At 43.0% G+C, this 18,099-nt stretch overlaps 1 protein-coding gene across 1 annotated transcript in view; it reads left to right on the top strand.

The window, feature by feature from the left end:
• Window positions 1-16,878, top strand: part of LURAP1L (leucine rich adaptor protein 1 like) — a 42,570-nt gene extending 25,692 nt beyond the window's left edge. Inside the window, exon 2 of the mRNA XM_044287036.1 lies at window positions 16,156-16,878. Within this exon, the coding sequence (XP_044142971.1) occupies window positions 16,156-16,533 (378 nt within the window). The 3' untranslated portion in view covers window positions 16,534-16,878. The remainder of the gene's footprint in view (window positions 1-16,155) is intronic.
• Window positions 16,879-18,099: the final 1,221 nt, after the last annotated feature.

Raw genomic sequence — 18,099 nt, 5'->3', positions numbered from 1 at the left:
TAAAATGCAATCATCAAAAAATTGGCCCTGAAGTTGTACATAGCCTTTAAGCCTGCTGCTGTGATTCTATCCTGGCTCCTTTAGTTCTTTGTGCTCGGAATAGGGCAGCATTTTTGTTGAACCTTCCTAAATATGGACCTCAGCTAGATTCTGGATAAACCACTTGACTACAGATTGTAATTGCAAAGGAAAATTGGGGGTCAGTCAGCACATCCAGTGCGCAGGGGCGCGTTGCCATGGCTGAAAGCACAAAGGCAAAAAAATATAAAATGCAACAGTACTCTGCAAACCAAATACAGTACAATAATGCCAAAAATATTCTGGTGCAAATGCTACACTAATAAATTTGAGATGCTTGGCAAATCATTTTGTACAAAATTATTTGGGCCGTCTGCCAAACTTCAGGGCGATCTCAGTAAGATGGGAACCTAACAATAAATAGCACATTAATTGGTGCCATACTGGCCTCCATTACATTCAGGGAATGCAGGCTCCACAAGCATGCTGAGCCCACATTATATTATGCCTCTTATGGTGCCAAAATGGCCCTTCATTATATTCAGGGGATGCAGGCTCCTCATGCATGCTGAGCCCACATTATATTATGCCTCTTATGGTGCCAAAATGGCCCTTCATTATATTCAGGGGATGCAGGCTCCTCATGCATGCTGAACCCACACTATATAATACTTCTTTGGTGCTGGCCTCCATTTTGTTCAAGGAATGCAGGTTTCACTAGCATGCTGAGCCCACTCTGTATTCCACCTTACCTGGTGCCAAATGGCCTCCAATATATACAGGGAGAGTAGGCTACAGCTTTATAGCTATACTAATTAAAATCAGCCTATAGGGCAGACAGGTTAATCAGGAGTGCACGACCAACAGAGTCAGCTACACCTCCAATACAAACTGCAAAGAAGAATTGGGGGTCAGTCAGCACATCCAGTGCGCAGGTGCGTGTTGCTATGGCTGAAAGCACAAAGGCAAAAAAATGTGCAATGCAACAGCAAACCAAATAAAGTACAATAATGCTCAAATAATTTTGTACAAACTGATTGTAATTGTTTGCCCTGGCTTTAACTCCTCAACTTGTTTTCTGGCTTAACCCCTTATCCAGGGACCCTTGAAAAAAGCCTAAAAGAGGTGCCATGTTGTAGGCGGGTCCAAATTGACAAAAGGTGGGTCAGAACAAAAAGATAGGGCCAGCATACGTAGGCAGGGCCATTCAGCTGTGATGAGATGCTCCGATGCTAGGCTCAGGGGGGCTGCCGGGGTGAAAATAAGGGTATGTCCGGGTTCAGCTCTGAACCTGGACAACCCCTTTAATAATTTGTAAGAAATGTATGAATTTGTCCTCAGAAAAAGTTAGAAAAGCTATACAGTATAATCAAGTTTAAATGGGAATAAAACTTTTAAAAAGTGTAACTGCTATATATAGTGCTTGCCATACATGGGTCACCTGTTACAATGGCGATTCATGGCCACTGATGGTCCATGCGTACAGTTGCTGGCTTCCTGTGTGTGAATTAGGGCCATTGTGCTTTGTATCTCACCTCCTTCTGCAGCACTGCAAGAGTTAATCCTCCATGGTTTCTACATACCAATCAGCCCTTCTATATTTTCTGTATTGTGTGTCAGATTCCTGGCCTGAGCAACAGGTTCTTTCTGGTCTTTCTAGTCTGCTAGATCCTGTGAAGAAGCTATAATCTATTTGTCTGTCTGCCATCTGACCTGACCTGTGCCTCTTACACGACCACCACTGATGGATTGCAGGGTGGTCTTAATCATGGAAATGAGCAGTGTATAATGTAATGGAAAAATGAATCCTGCCAGCAAAGGAAGCAATATGGATAGTCACAATACATTAGTAAGTGTCAGGGACGTAGCTATAGGGGGTGCAGAGGTAGCAGTCACTACTGGGCCCAGGAGCCTGAGGGGGCACAAAGACCCTTGTGCCACATAAGAAAACACCAGTATTATAGAAAGTGCATGCTGGTCAAGATACACCCCTGGCTGGAGAGAAGGGGTTAGGTCAAGAATTTGGCATGGGCGGGGGGTGCTGTTTCAATTTTGCCTCAGGCAGCACAAAGTCTATGTGTTTCCTGGCCACAAAGCACTGAGGGAAGGGGGGCCCAAGCTAAACTCTTGCACCAGGGCCCATGAGCCTTTAGCTACGTCCCTAATAAGTGCCTTGTATTAACTTTCTCTACATGATAAATGCTATTTGCTGAAGTGACACAACGCCTTTAATGAATAAATCACACAATATTAGTAACAGATAATATTCTTTGTAAGCTGGAGTTATATTTCTTCTGACAGCCACTGTGACCCAGCACAGCCATGATTAAACGGCTTGATATTCACTGACAAGGCTCTTCTTATGAAGAGCTGCCGCGGTGGTGGTAACTCCCCGTGGATAAGCTGCAGTCTTATAACATCACTGTAGTTTTAATCATTATAATTAAAAAACTGGGATCATCCTTGAGTCTGTACCATATTGCAATTACTTAATATACTTTAATTACAGAAGATGCTCCCTTTTTGAAGTGAAGGCAGCCAAGGTGTTGGGAAATCAGATCCCCTATGTTCTTCAAGGAGCCTATCAGCAGACAAGGCAGACTCTAACCCTAAGTTCACACCTGAGCGTTTTACAGCACGTTCAAACGCGCTGTAAAACGCTCAACACGTGAAAACCAATGCTTCCCTATGGCCCTGGTTCACACTTGAGCGTTTTACAGCGCGTTTGAACGCGCTGTAAAATGCCCGACGCATAAACAAGTTCAAGAGCTTTTTTGGGGGCGTTTGTCGCGCGTTTGGGCCATAGACTCATTGGACAACACTGCAGTCAACCACACAAATGCGCGTTTACTATTGCAAAAAACGTGCATAAAACGCGCGACAAATACGCGCGTTTTACGCGCGTCTCAGAAACGCTCAGGTGTGAACCCAGGGTTAAGGTCGATCCCAGAAAGGATCCTATTTCCACTACTGCTCTGTATTGTTAGGCTCTTTTCACACTGGTATTGCAGACTGTCAGAGGTAACATATGGTACATCAGTAGGACCATACACTCCTTTGATAAAGAAAAAAACTATATTTTTTCTGGGTGCCTCTGTTTGGAATCATCAACTCTTTTGGCCTCTGTCGGTGAATGGAGACACATCTAACATATGTGCTGTGAGCTTTCCCACTGCGTGCGGCAAGCAAACGCGGTAAAGCGGTGTGCGAAAATAGTATGAACCTATACATGCATAGGAAGACAGGCACTCTATATGAGGTCACCAGCAGATATCAACAAAGGACAAGGGATAGTGTGTATATGATAAAAACTATATTTATTTGGGTAGTAATAAAAACATTATCAATATAGGTCACTCCCAATGTACAGGGAGAGGAGTGGGTGGTGTAAAATAGATGAATGAAAAAAAAAAATGCAGTAGCGTCCTGGCTGCCATGGTAACCGATCGGAGTCTCATCGATTAAACTGGGACTCCGATCGGAAATGCCACTCCGCTGCCACCAATGATAGGGGGAGGGGGGTTGTTAGCCTGTGGCCACTGCCATCAATGCTTTTAATACTGGGGAGGGGGGGCCGCACTGGCCACCAATGCTTTTAATACTGGGGAGGGAGGGGGGGGGGGCCGCACTGGCCACCAATGCTTTTAATACTGGGGAGGGAGGGGGGGTCTGGCCTCTGCTGCCTGGCAGCACCCGATCAGGGGGCTGAGATCCGCACAATTAACCTCTCAGGTGCGGCACCTGAGGGGTTAATTGTGCGGATCACAGCCCCCTGTAAGAGATCAGGTGGTGCCAGGCTGCAGGGGGCAGTTATGTACACAGTTCTTAGTATATTCTAACTTAAAAAGCGTCCCCATCACTATGGGAACGCCTCTGTGTTAGAATATACTGTCGGATCTGAGTTTTCATGATCTAACTCAAATCCAATGGTATATTCTAACATAGAGGCGTTCCCATGGTGATGGGGACGCTTCAAGTTAAAATATACCATCGGATTGGAGAAAACTCCGATCCGATGGTATATTAATAAGGACTCCTGACTTTACATTGAAAGTCAATGGGGGACGGATCCGTTTACAATTGCACCAATATTGTGTCAATGTAAACGGATCCGTCCCCATTGACTTACATTGACTGATGCATTCTGAACGGATCCTTATCCATTCAGAATGCATTGGGGCTAAACTGATCCGTTTTAGGCCGCTTGTGAGAGCCTTGAAACTGATCTCACAGGCGGACCCTGAAACGCCAGTGTGAAAGTAGCCATATTCCACTGTTTTTAATATTCTCTTCTACTGTTTTTAGTGGTCTCTTCTCCTGTTTTTAATGGTTTTTAGTAGATCTTGTTGGCTATATATCTAAATTGTTGTTGTTTCTTAAAGGGAACCTGTCACCCAAAAATCGCCTATTAAGCTGTTTACAGTACCTTATAGTGCTGTATAGTCGTTTCCTGATGCACTTTTTGTTAGTTTTGCAGCATGTATGCTCAGTCAGAAATCGATGTTATATTCAGCTGCTGCCCCGTGCTTCAAGTCAGGCTTGAAGTCACGGGGGCAGCGGCCTCGGCGTCTTACATGGCCCTCTCCCCGCCCCCTGCCTCTGTGACTGACATCCGAAATCCGATTCCGGGACCGCGCTCAACGGCTGCATGCGCAGTAAAGGGCGGCAGGAGCGCGGCCCCGGCTGCCGCGCGTACTACGCGCCGTCTTACTTTCGCCGCACTGCGCATGCGCCCGACATCCTGTATCAAACGCGCCCGCGCCCAGATGACCTCCTGGTGCAAGTGTGTTGAATTCAAAGATGTATTTGGATTCTACTTGGGACATTTGTTTTATATAGTGTTATATAGTGTTTGATATCTGCTGGTGAGTGCCTGTCTTCCTATTATTATTATTATTATTATTTAAGTGCCATTCATTCCATAGCGCTGTACATATGATAAGCGGTGCACATACATAACACAGACAATTTCACTAATCATAAACAAGACAAGTTACAAACTGGTACAGAAGGAGAGAGGGCCCTGCCCGTGAGGGCTTACAATCTACATGGTATGGGAGAAGGACACAGTAGGTGCGGGTTAAGTTGGTCATGGCAGTATAGAGGCAGCAGGGTCATTGGTTGTAGGCTTGTATGAAGAGGTGGGTTTTCAGGTTTCTTTTAAAGTATTCTACTGGTAAATTAGTCGGGCAGCAGAGTTGAGGATAGATTGGAGGGGTGCGAGGGTGCTAGATGGAAGGCCACAGAGGAAAATGTTGCAGTAGTCTAGGCGAGATAATGAGGGCATGTACGAGCATTTTCGCAGATTCGAAGTTAAGGAAAGCACGGATGCGGGAGATGTTTTTGAGTTGGAGGCGGCAGGTGGTGGAAAGGGCTTGGATGTGCGGTCGGAAGGAAAGGGCCAATGTTCCTATACGCCTGCCTTTTCTGACTGGGTGAGTCAGCTTAGACACGTGCACCTTGCATATCGCCCACACAGGAGAGCCACCGTATTCCCTCCAAACATGAACCTATACATCATTGCCATCAGTAATGAAGTGCTTGGACATGACAAACACTATCTAGGAAAAGACCTGACGCACACAGCTCTGTAGGCCACAATTACTAACATGGCCTACCAATAGTATACAAAGATGATGCAGCTGACAGGAGAGGGGAATATATGGGTTTTTTGAGTGCTGGCTAATTGAGACTTTCCCCTTTTTATTCCTAGTTTGTGCCTTTAATACGATTCTGATTGCAAGCTGATATGTGGCTCAAGCAGTTGCTGGATCTTCAAATATGAAGCGGTTTCCAAAATCACAAATAATGTACTCAAGCGATTAAATGCAGAGGATAAAGCTGCAAACCACTGTGCACTGCTACAACAAATTATATCAAATGGCACAGAGCATAACATAACCCTTTCTCTACTGCTTTAAAGGGGTTATCCCATGAGTAATATTAAACAATGAAAAAAATTGGACATTATATAGTACATGATGGTTTCTTTCTAACAATGCTAGAACCAGTCCTGTACATCACATGGATCCAGAGCTCCCGATTCATTGCTCCGCTGGATTTTCATCAAGCTGGCAGCTCATGGGGTGTGTCCTTTCTGCTGCAGCTAAGGGTGTGTGTCTTCTCTCAGTGGCATCTCCTTTCTTACCAATCTGTTCATTCTGTTTCTAATTTGCTTGTGAGGTTAAAAGGCACTGTGTCAGTTCATCCATTGTGAATTTAAAGATATATGTGGTCCAGATTATTTTTTTTTTTTTAAAGAGTCATCACTGTTTCTGGGAAGGTAGGTATGGAATCATCTGTAGGTATGGAATCATCTGAGTTTCCATGATTTTGAGCAGCACAGATGGCTGTTATGCTGCATGAATGATGGGCTTTTGTTGGCAGTCGCTCCTTGTAATGCAGTTGCATATCCTATCAAAACTGCAGGCTGCCCATCAGAAGAGGCCAGCAACGTGCCATAAAGTGTGATCTTTTTATTTCCAAAGATGAAAGTCCAAAACATAGCTATGTGATCAGGATAAATCCTTTCCTCTGAGATTTTATATGTTGGTCTACTCTACCAAATAGTGTTTCCGCTCAGAAGATAAGTAGATGCGGGGTTACGGCAGACGACTTGTTGGTTAGAAGAAAATGCCAGAAACTGAGAATCTCACGTCTGTTGGCTAAAACAAACTACGGTCTAGTGTTAGAAATGAAGTATTCAGTATACACAGGAATGTGAGTGACTATCCTTATGAATGTGCAGCCATGTATTAAGTCCGCAGACCAGAGACGTGACATGAAAAATGAAAACAAAGATAAAGGCTCGATTCTTCATTGTCCATGTCCGATTACTCGAAGAACTGAGTCCAATAACAAGCTTACAGCCAATACTCTTTATAAGCAATGTCTTCAGATACGCCCAAAATAACCTCAAATCACTCCGAAAAACACCAGCAACACGTGTCAGTCAGAGGTCTGGGATTTCTTGTGCTGGAGCACGCTTCCTGGTACAGGACAATACTGTCTGATGCTGGGATTTGATTGTTTGTACTGAAAATACCAGTGCTTTGCTCCACAGGCAGCTTTTAATATCATGTGTGCTCCTTTCATGTAACTGTAAAACTGTTTTCTGTAGATAATGAGAATCAATCTGTCTGACAAGCAACTAGTAGAGATTTTTTTTCTCACCATCTTGCAGTACATTAATGATTAAAGTTCTGCAAAACCAACAGTTAGGCTACATTCACACGTCAGTATTTTTCTATAATCCGAATTTCGGTCCGTTTTTTGCGGATCCGTTGTTCCTGAAAATGTTTCCGTATGTCATCCGTTTTTTGCGGATCCGCAAAAAAACGGAAACATGTATACATTCAATAATCAAATAAAGTTGTTTGGATTTCTTTGAAAAAAAATAGAAAAAAAAATAAATATTTGCTATGTGTTTCCAGGAACGGATTCTGCAAAAAACGGAAGACATACGGAATGACATCCGAATGTCTTCCGTTTTTTGCGGATCCATTGACTTTGTATTGTACCAGGATCCGAATTTTGCGGAAAAGAATAGGACATGTTTTATATTTAAACGGACATGCGGAACGGAACAACGGAAACGGACAGCACACATTGTGCTGTCCAATTTTTTACAGGACCCATTGAAAATGAATGGGTCCAGATCTGGTCCTAATCTGTTCCGCAAAAAACGGAACAGATCAGGAAAGAAAAAACGGACGTGTGAATGGACCCTTATTCTGTATATGTCAGTGTGCCCTGTCCAGTATCTTTGGAAGCTCATGTCGCTCTCAGGCCCCTTGTGAACCAGTGATTTAAAGTGTATTCTTAGTGATCCATTTGGCATCAGGGATGGAACAGTATTTTGTTTGTAATCCTTGGATACTAACTGCCAGTCTAAGTTTAGTTCCTAGTGCGCAGGAGAAGCAAAATGTTTGGCAGTGTTTCCCTTCTGTTCATATTTTTTATGAAAATGACGTATGGCTAAGCAGATATCTTATAATAGTGAGCATAGTACGATAGCACTTCCATCCAAGAGTGCTTAGAGAGCTAAGTTCAGCTATTTCTGTGCCCCCTATTTATATTATTTATAGGCTCCCTAATGACGGGCATAAGTGGACTGAAAAAAAGACAATTATGGTCTCGGAGAGTCATCTAGCTTTTTGTGGGAAAGATAGAAAATTCATTAGAGGGACTGCATACAGAAACAGGTCATGGAAAATACTACAATGATAACCAGATAAGATAGAGGTTGTCAAACATATTTTGTATTCTGGGGCCTCTGGGCAGTAGAAACTTGGACAAAATAGAAACCGTGGACATGGGGTGGCATGTATCAGGATGAGACTTTTTGAGTTGGGGAAAAGTGCAGCAAATTTGTCAAAAGTGTAAAAATGCTACTCCTCTTTTCTTACACTATCCTCCCTACAGGAGTGATTTTGCATTTTTATGTCCCTTTTTTACATTTTATTTAGCCTTATGCACACGACCGTTGTTCTGGTCCGCATACGAGCCGCAGTTTTTGCTGCTCGGGTGCGGACTCATTCACTTCAATGGGGTCGCAAAAGATGCGAACAGCACTCCGTGTGCTGTCCACATCCGTTGCTCCGTTCAATAGCCCTGCAAAAGAATTATAACATGTCCTATTGCAGAAGGCACACAGTGGGCTTCCGTGTTTTGCGGACCGCAAAAACGGAACGGTCGTGTGCATGAGGCCTTACAATGATAAATCTGACATGAAGATATTTACCATACATAACTGTGCCCACTTTTAAACCCCTTTTCAAAAGTGGCGAGGGTGTGGTATAAAATGGCAAAAAGTTTCAAATGTTGACATGAATTACCCAGTAAACTTAATACATTCCCACTCCCCCCAAAGTATTTTGCTAAATCTTTAATGGGGCTTTCCTATTAGCAACATTTTTCATGTATCCACTGAATGGTGATAAGTGTATGATCACTGGAGGTCTGACCCGTGGGAACCCCACCAATCACAAGTCCCTCGTGTGAATAGATGTGCATGTGCTTTACTTCTCCGTTCACACAAAGGACTTCGGGGGTCATTCATACAAAAAACTTCTTTACCTCTATCCTTCATAGATGGCTCTATGTAAATTAAAAGGTTAAATTAAAGGTTGTCCAGACTACAGATAATGCTGACCTATCTTCAGGATAGGCAGGTGGTACCTCTCCCATTTCTTTGAATGGGACGGACAACTGTAATGACACTGCACCTACAATGAGAACGGAGCTGGGAAATGAACGGAGGGCGCACTCCGCATGCACAGTCACCCTCCTTTTATTTCTATGGGGCCGCCGAAAATAGCCGAGCGCTGGCTCAGCTTTTTGTTTGCCCCATAGAAATGAATGGGTGCATGCGGGGTGCGCTCCTATTCTCTTCTATGGGAGCAGCGTTTGGTGGTGAACGGACTCTGGGAAATCCGGGGTCCTCCAGCCACAGCTCTCCCCGCTCTGTTCTCGTTGTATCAGAAAATGCCCCCATTGTCTGTGATGGGAATACCCCCTTAATATCAGTTTAGAAAGTTTAGTTTGAAATTATTATACTGAAATAGCTTGAAGACTTTATAGTTGTGGCCAATAGTTTATATGATGAACCGCTGTTAGAAGTGTTACCCTAAAGTTCAGTTGTCACGGACGTTTCTGCGACAGGTGGCAGGAGATCGGTGAGACTGGCAACACGTGGTTTGATCTGAGAGGTTTTCCTTGTGGATCAGTAGGCGTCTGTGTTGTTTCTGGTAATGGCCATACCCCTTGCCTCAGGTGGTGCTATGTGGTCATTTAACCTTCCTTATTTATTGTTGCTTCTCCCACAATGCTGTGCGGTTTATAGCTTCAGTTTGAGTTGTGGATTACTGGTGTGTGGATTTTGGCTGAGTTCCTGGTGCTGCCATAGCCACTTGAAGTTAAGTGTTTTCTTTCCCTTTTGTATTTTGTTTGGGTTATTTTGTTTGTTGCATTTCCCTGTCATTTGTATTAAGGCCTGAGGGAGACTCCTGTTCGTCCTTCCTTTTGGAGGAACAGGTTGTCTCAGTCCTGACATTAGTACCAGGGTCCTATAGGGTGAGTTAGGACCCCAGAGGTGTATGAACTAAGCTACCTCTGGGGTCTGTTCATACTGGTAGTTAGTCGGGACTTTAATTAGGGTGTTACTAGTTTCCAGGCCTTATTCCCTCATCCCTTTCCCTCCTATGTTCGGTGTGGTGTTTCCCTCCCTCACCCGAACATGACATGAGTTTTGGGATTTTTATTGTTTAATTTACTTATAGGACATATTGTGAATGGACTTAAAGGGGTTAACCAACCTTGTTAATGGCCCCAATGCCCGTATAAATTTTGCTTACCCGCTCCCCAACACCCGCTTCACTCTGGATCCTTGCACGGCCGACGCTGCATCTCCCTGTCACTTGGATTAAAACATCCCGCAACGGGGACGAGCCTCCCTAGCATTGTGGGTGACGCTATGGAGCTTCGTCCCCGTCATGGCCTGCCATTGGCTGCTCCCCCCCCCCCCCCCCCCCCCCCCGACACCGGATTTTTTTGATCAATGTGACGGGGAGATGCAGCGGCCACGCAAGGATCCGGGGTGACGCTCAGTTACAGCTTTTCTAAGAAGACTCTTTATACCCTGAATTCTAGTACAAAGAGACACCACTTTCCCCTAATAAAGTGTATTATAAAAGTATTTAACAACCCTGTCCCTACTATTACAAATAATCCGACAGTTACACTTTAAGAAATTGGAAATATATACATATAGTGCCACAGGGTGGGGAAAGAACTGTATAACATAGCTAAAACTAACCTCTTTTGTCACAAGTGGGCTCAAGGTATCAGATCATGCAATCAATGTCAGCCAGTCTACTAGCCCCAAGTCTACCATAGATATGATATTCCAGTAGGGAGGGCATCAGACACCACTGCCATTACTTACAGTGGGTGAAACCATTGTTTATACGTACCTTTTACTGCATAAAAATTATAGTTTAAATTCAACTGAGGTAAATTATAGGTCAAACCTATGCAAGCTCATAATTGTTGCAGAGACAGCCAGAGATGTGACTATTCTTTCTCCAGCACAGGGGGGTCAAGACTGGCACATGGGAACACCATTCTTGATAAACCTCCCCATTGTATCTTAATAAATTTGGTGTATCATCGAGCAATATCCTTTTTTATTTCTACAGCTTTTCTTGTCCATGTTAGATCATTTTTCTGATGATCATATAAAGTCTGCCCCTTGAAATGGGCTGTAGGAGAAGAATTTTAGTTTCCAATTTTGCAAAGCATCATAGTACATATCTAGTGTATATAGGTCACCTTGTCAGATAAGATATGAATATGCATCGGGTTGATTTTAATAAGTGTTACAAAGAGCATAAAAATAGTCATCTGGGTGCATTGAGAAGCACTTTGGGAAATAAATAGTTTCTATTTCCTGCACATTTTAAAATGAGTCGAATTATGATATTCTTAATGGCTCCTCTCAAAGTGGTGGGAGACCTGTAGGGTATTTGGAAATGAAGAGACGGATGCTGTAATTCCCAGTGCCTGCTGCTTTAATAATGTCTGCCTGTATTTCATATGCAGCCTTAATGATAAAAGCATTAAAAAGTAGTTTTTTTTTCTTAATATAGCTCTCTAATTAATGATTGGCTGGTTTACCAAATTATAGTAACTCCAAAAGGAAGTCATATCACATATATACAGTGCCTTGAAAAAGTATTCATACCCCTTGAACTCTTCCATATTTTTTCACGTTACACCCACAAACTTAAAGGGAACCTGTCACCAGGATTTTGTGTATAGAGCAACATGGGTTGCTACATGGCCGCTAGCACATCCGCAATACCCAGTCCCCATAGCTCTCTGTGCTTTTATTGTGTAAAAAAAGATTAACCTGAGATGAGTCCTGTACGTGAGATGAGTCAGGGACAGGACTCATCTCAGGTTAATTTGCATATGTATCAAATCTTTTTTTTTACACAGTGAAAGCACACAGAGCTATGGGGACTGGGTATTGCGGATGTGCTAGCGACCATCTAGCAGCCCATGTCCTCAGCTCTATACACAAAATCCCGGTGACAGGTTCCCTTTAAATGTATTTTAATGGGATTTTATGTGATAGGCCAACACAAAGTAGCAAGTAAGTGTGAAGTGAAAAGAAAAGGATATCAACATTTTTAATAAATAAAAATCTGGAAAGCGTGGCGTGCACTTGTATTCAGCCCACCAAGTCAATACTTTATAGCCACCTTTTGCTGCAATTACAGCTACAAGTCTTTTGGGGTATGTCTCTACCCATTCTTCTTTGTAAAATAGGTGAAGCTCATTCAGATTGGATGGAGAGCGTATGTGAGCAGCAATTTTCAAGTCTTGCCACAGATTCTCAATGGGATTAAAGGCTATGTACACCTTTGGGGGCATTTTTTTATTTATTATTATTGCATTATACCTATTTTGAGCTAAAAATCATTTTTTCAATTGGTCATTATTAACAATATGGAATCCTTTTTTGTGTACATCGCTGAGATGCTCTACTAGCCTGTGGATTTTTTGTCCTTTCTGTCATCTGAGGAGCAGACAGACTTCTTATCTTATGCAAGTCTTTTGCAGCCTCTACCAGATTTTCCTCCAGGATTGCCCTGTATTTAGCTCCATCCATCTTTGCATCAACTCTGGCCAGCTTCCCTGTCCCTGCTGAAAAAAAGCATCCCTATAGGATGATGCTGCCACCACCATGTTTAACGGTGGGATGGTGTGTTCAGGGTGATGTGCATTTAGTTCTTCCACATGTTTGCTGTGTCTTCTACATGGCTTGTGGCAAACTGCAAATGAGACTTCTTATGGCTTGCTTTCAAAAATGCCTTTCTTCTTGCCACTATTCCATAAAAGCCAGATTTGTGGCGTACACGACTAATAACTTGGGATATTTTTTTAGAACCTAACCCGCTTTACATTTGTTCACAACTTTATCCCTGACCTGTCTGTTGTGTTTCTTGGTTTTCATGATGCTGTTTAATCACTAATGTTCTCTAACAAACCTTTCAGGCCTTCACAAAACAGCTGTAGTTATATTGAGAAATGAGAATAAATTACACACAAGGCCATCTTTGCCGCAGGGCAAAAGGGGCAGCTGCCCCGGGCCCAGTTGCTCCTGGGGGCCCAAGGGAGCTCCGTTTCCCGAGTCCCGACTCGCGACTCCCATCCATTCACTAATTTTATGTAGCAGGCAGCAGCGCAGCAGTCTTCAGAACAACTTACAACTGCGCTGCTTAGTTGGCAAGCACGTCGGCGCCCCGCCGTCACACACCCCCTTTTACCACGTGACAGCGCCGACTTGCTTGCCAACTAAGCAGCGCAGTTGTAAGTTGTTCTGAAGACTGCTGCGCTGCTGCCTGATACATAAAATTAGTGAATGGATGGGAGTCGAGACTCGGGAAACGGAGCTCCCTTGGGCCCCCAGGAGCAGCCAGCAGCAGGGACTAAGTCTCCTCCTCTGGTCCGGAGCTAAAGGGATTGGGTGGTGAGTCATGGCCTCATGTGACCAGACCACCAGTGACTCACTCACCTTACCTTACACAACCAGACCAGACCTGCCACTGCCGCGCCAGGAGGGGAGGACTCGGTAGGTAAAGCAAAAAGCTTTATTTTATATTAGAAATTTAAACCGGTCAGGTCACCGAATTAATAAATAACCGCAGATCCATTCATAAATTAGTGGGGGAGTATTATAGAGACATAAGGGATTGGGTTGGGTTCTCTCTGTCTGCTGCTGAACTGTGGCCTGGGGGGCTGGGGCCACATTTACTAATCTTTGCTCAGGGGGGCCCTCATGGTGTGGACTGGACTGGTCATTTTCACTAAGGAATATAGTTTAACCATTTATGTGCAAAAGAGAAAATAAGAAGTCAGCTCCAATCAGATATCTGCACATAGACCAAGACTCTTGGTCTATGTGCAGATATCTGATTGGAGCTGACTTAGTGACCTCTTTTTTTCTCTTTTGCACATAAACAGTTAAACTATATTCCTTAGTAAAAATGACCAGACCACACCATGTGACACTCCACGAGGGCCCCCTGAGAAAAGGGTGACACCAGCCATAGCAACGCCACTGCCTCTATCTGTAAGTCGCTGGAGTTCACGGCAGGCTCGCTTTTCTGAAGGAAGTGGAACTGTGAACTGTCTGAACTCTGAATGGCTGTACAGTCAGTAGTGGCATGTGACACATGTGGCAATAATAATGTGTCTGCTGGCCTGCAGCCTGGTAAAGACCTGTGTCACGTCATGTGTGATGTGCATCCCAATTATGCCATACATACGTGTGCAGATACTGGTCCTGTACTCCTGTGAGGCTGCAAGGCAGGGGTGTGGTGGGGACCACTCCTGAGACTGCATGTGCTTAGGCCTCATGCACACGGCCGTTGTTTCGGTCCGCATCCGAGACGCCGTTTTGGCGGCTCGGATGCGGACCCATTCACTGTGTGTTGTGGTGGAGGGCGTGGTTGCATGCTAGGGTGTGTGAAGGCGGGATCCAGGGGGCCCAAGTAAATTCTTGCCCAGGGTCCAATCAATATTAAAGATGGCCCTGCACACAAGTGGACTCTTTGTACTATTTAGGTTACTTCTGAAGGCAATTGGTCACATTGGATTTTATTTAGGAGTACCACAGTACAGGGGGGCTGAATACAAAGACACACCACACTTTTTTCAGATTTTTATTTATTAAAATGTTTTAAAACATGTATCATTTTCTTTTCCCTTTCCCTAATAAAATACTGTACATTTGAGTTTGTGGGTGTAACGTGAAAAAATATGGACGTTCAATGGGTATGAATACTGTATAATATCTATGTATAAATATCAAGCATTCAACAGAAATAAGTATATGACATAGTAAAACGTACTAACGTGCTTATGTATAAGAAACCTTTCAAAGGAGAAGTGGATATACTGTATCTACATCAATCAGGGAACTGCTATCCATTGTCCTAAATAAAAAAAAAACAGCTGGGAGTCTTCTGGATATAGCAAATGCTGCTGTGTAATATAAGTTGTGTAGTATATCACTCTGGATGACCGTGACCGGGGCTTTTTAAATAATTGTGGAGGAAAAGCTAATATATCTATCATTTTAGTTTACCTCTCAACTTCCTTTGCAATAAATAGATGTTCAACCCTGATGCTAGTCTTACACATGACCTACAAGGTTTCTGCCTTTACCCTCTCCCCCTATAAACATGCACTTTTGAATCAGCCCATCATGCATGTTCATCTCAGTAGGAAGGTGATAACCTTGATCCACACAACTCTGGGAGGGACCAGGCATGTTCAAACATTGCTAATTCTTGTTTCCCCCAAAAGCAGATTTGAAGTGACTGTCGGGTTATCCTCATACATACAGCTTTAGGTTGTTGGCAGGATCAGTCATCCTTTATGTAACATGTTTGGCCAGCTATAGATTAAAAAACACTGAGGCTGGGTTTTATTGCCAACAGTGGCCTTCCACATTAGACGTGTCTGGTTGAGGAGAGAAACGTAGTCTCACATCCTCTTTTACTGGTTTCATCTTTTTTGTAATATGTTATAGGCAAATGGCTATTTGCCGCATTTGTGTGAGGGGAGGCGGGGCTATACTGCTTATAAACCGCAGCCTCCTCCTCACCTTACTGGCGGCTCGTTTCTGCCCCACCCTCCCAAGTCCCCTTTTATTCTAACTACTCAATGGTGTGGTCCCCTTTAGCCTACCCTCTGTACAGCAGTCTCGGCATACCCCTACTTCTTAGCATAGTAGGTAGGTAGGCGTACTCATCCTGAGCCGACCCAACAATTGACTGGGAGTCCTAGTGTTGGGACCTCTGGATATCAGGACCACATTTGTGGAATAAGCAGATGCTCCAGTTACTATTTGAGCAGTCTTTCCAATCTAGAGGCCTTGGCCCCTTTATATGGTTTATATGTTATTGATCCAAGTGTGTTCACAATTTACTGTAAATTGCTAGACACTGTATTTGAATGTATTACAGTAACTGCATAGTCTTTGTGCATTTGTGTTGTAGTGTGTCTTTGTACATGGAAATACAATATTTTAGTCATCCTTTCTTTTATTACTTGTGTTAACAGATCTACCTACGTGCTACTGATGTGAAGTTGATGAGACAGTTGCTCATTATCAATGAAAGCATTGAGTCTATCAAGTATATGATGGAAGAGAAGGACATCGTCGCCAGCCAAGGAAGCAGCCTGAGCGGGAGCCTTTGCAGTTTACTCGAGAGTCGTGAGAGTTCATTACAAGGAAGCTACACCAGTTTACATGGCTATAGTGATGGGATGGATGAAATATCAGTGGGTAGTTACTTGGATACACTGGCAGACATTGTCCCTGGACACTGTACCCCAGATTTTGAACAGTACAATGATGAACAACGGAACGGTGATGACTATCAACCACTAAGCAGTGATTCCAACCATCAGTACGATGAGTACTATTGCTTTAGATAGGGCTAGCATATCACATTTGTCCATATTGGACGATCCACTGATTTAGTTAATTATTCTAATAGGTCAAAAACAAAACAAATAGGATGTACACGAGTTTTACAAGAACTTTATATGCTGTTCTGCTGCTCGTTTTTTCATTATATGTTCAGTTGCTATTTATTAAATTACTTGCAATTTTACACAGTTTATAATGTTATTGATTGAAGACTGCAATATTAATAATCTGTTTTATAATAAATCAGGGAATGGGTTACCATGAAACTGCCACGCTTTTTTACGCTATTTTTAATTGCTTTGTGTTTTCTATCTTTACTCAACAAAATAAAGCACAATGTCACTCAGCAATCTATTCTTTATATGTTTTTTTGTTTCATTTGCTCAGTCACCCTTAAACCTGCAGTGTTCATCCAAAGGAAGGCAAAATAACCCTTATGAGCAGGTAGCTAATTGTCCTCATCCTAACTCCAAATATACCGTAACAATAAGAATAAATGGCTTGATCAATTACCCTCTCTCTGCAATGAAATAAGGTAACTATGTAATAATATTTTGTCCAGACTCCCTTGGGGTTTTCTAGTATCCTTGCCCAATTTTTGGAAATCCGCAAACATACCTAAAATCCCATGATAATGTGCGCCAAATAATCATTTCATTAATTTTAGCCATCCTCTCATCATTCATCATTGTCACCAGCACGGGCCTGACTGAACTTCCAGGTTTGTTTCCGCCACTTGTTTCCAACCAAGACCATCAAGCCTAGTTCTGGCGGCTCATCCAGTGCTGCCTCTGTGTGGAGACTTCCAGCCAGCAATGTGTGTGACGTCAGTGATGATGTTCATATATTGCCCAGGCCATAGACAGAGTGAGGACTTCAACGGAAGTCAAGAAGACACCAATAGGTGTGTTAAGTGTCTGTTATACATGGAGAACTCGGACAACCTCTCTAAATGAATTAGAATATTGTTACTCTGTCTTGGTACTGTAATCCAGCCATTACTTTGGTTTCTTACTCTTGAACCTAAAACCCAGGTCTGCTGTTATTCTTTTAGTTTTAAAAAGGTTTTATTAGCAGAAGCTGGTTTCCTAGTTACATTAGTATACACTTAGAAAATAACATAATGACCCCACACATGGGACCATAGCGCAAACAGTAAAATATTCATGAAACAAAAAGACTTTGGAAAGGAAATAAATATAGGGAGAGATTTATCAACCAATTTACCAACCAATCAGATTCTACCTTTCATTTTCAGATCCCCTTTGTAAAAAGGAAAGGATCAATCCGATTGGTTGCTAGAGGCAACTAAACCTGTTTTCCTTTACATCAGTTTTGATAAATCTCCCCTATAGAGAATACAGTCATATCTCCCCCAAGGTTAAACACATCTTAAAACTGCACTTTTGTCAAGAAAAGGGTATTTTTTTTAAAACTCAGTGGCCCACATATACTAATGTCAGAGTGTCTTGAAATTTGGTGTAAATTGCACCAATAAGTGCTGCAGTTTGGCGCATCTAGGTTTAAAGAAATTTTCTGCGCCTAGTCGGAAAAGGAGGCGTGGCTTAACA

Source organism: Bufo gargarizans, chromosome 1 (assembly GCF_014858855.1).
Source record: "Bufo gargarizans isolate SCDJY-AF-19 chromosome 1, ASM1485885v1, whole genome shotgun sequence".
In the NCBI taxonomy this organism is placed as follows: Eukaryota; Metazoa; Chordata; class Amphibia; order Anura; family Bufonidae; genus Bufo; species Bufo gargarizans.
This window is presented reverse-complemented; position numbering and strand designations above follow the sequence as displayed.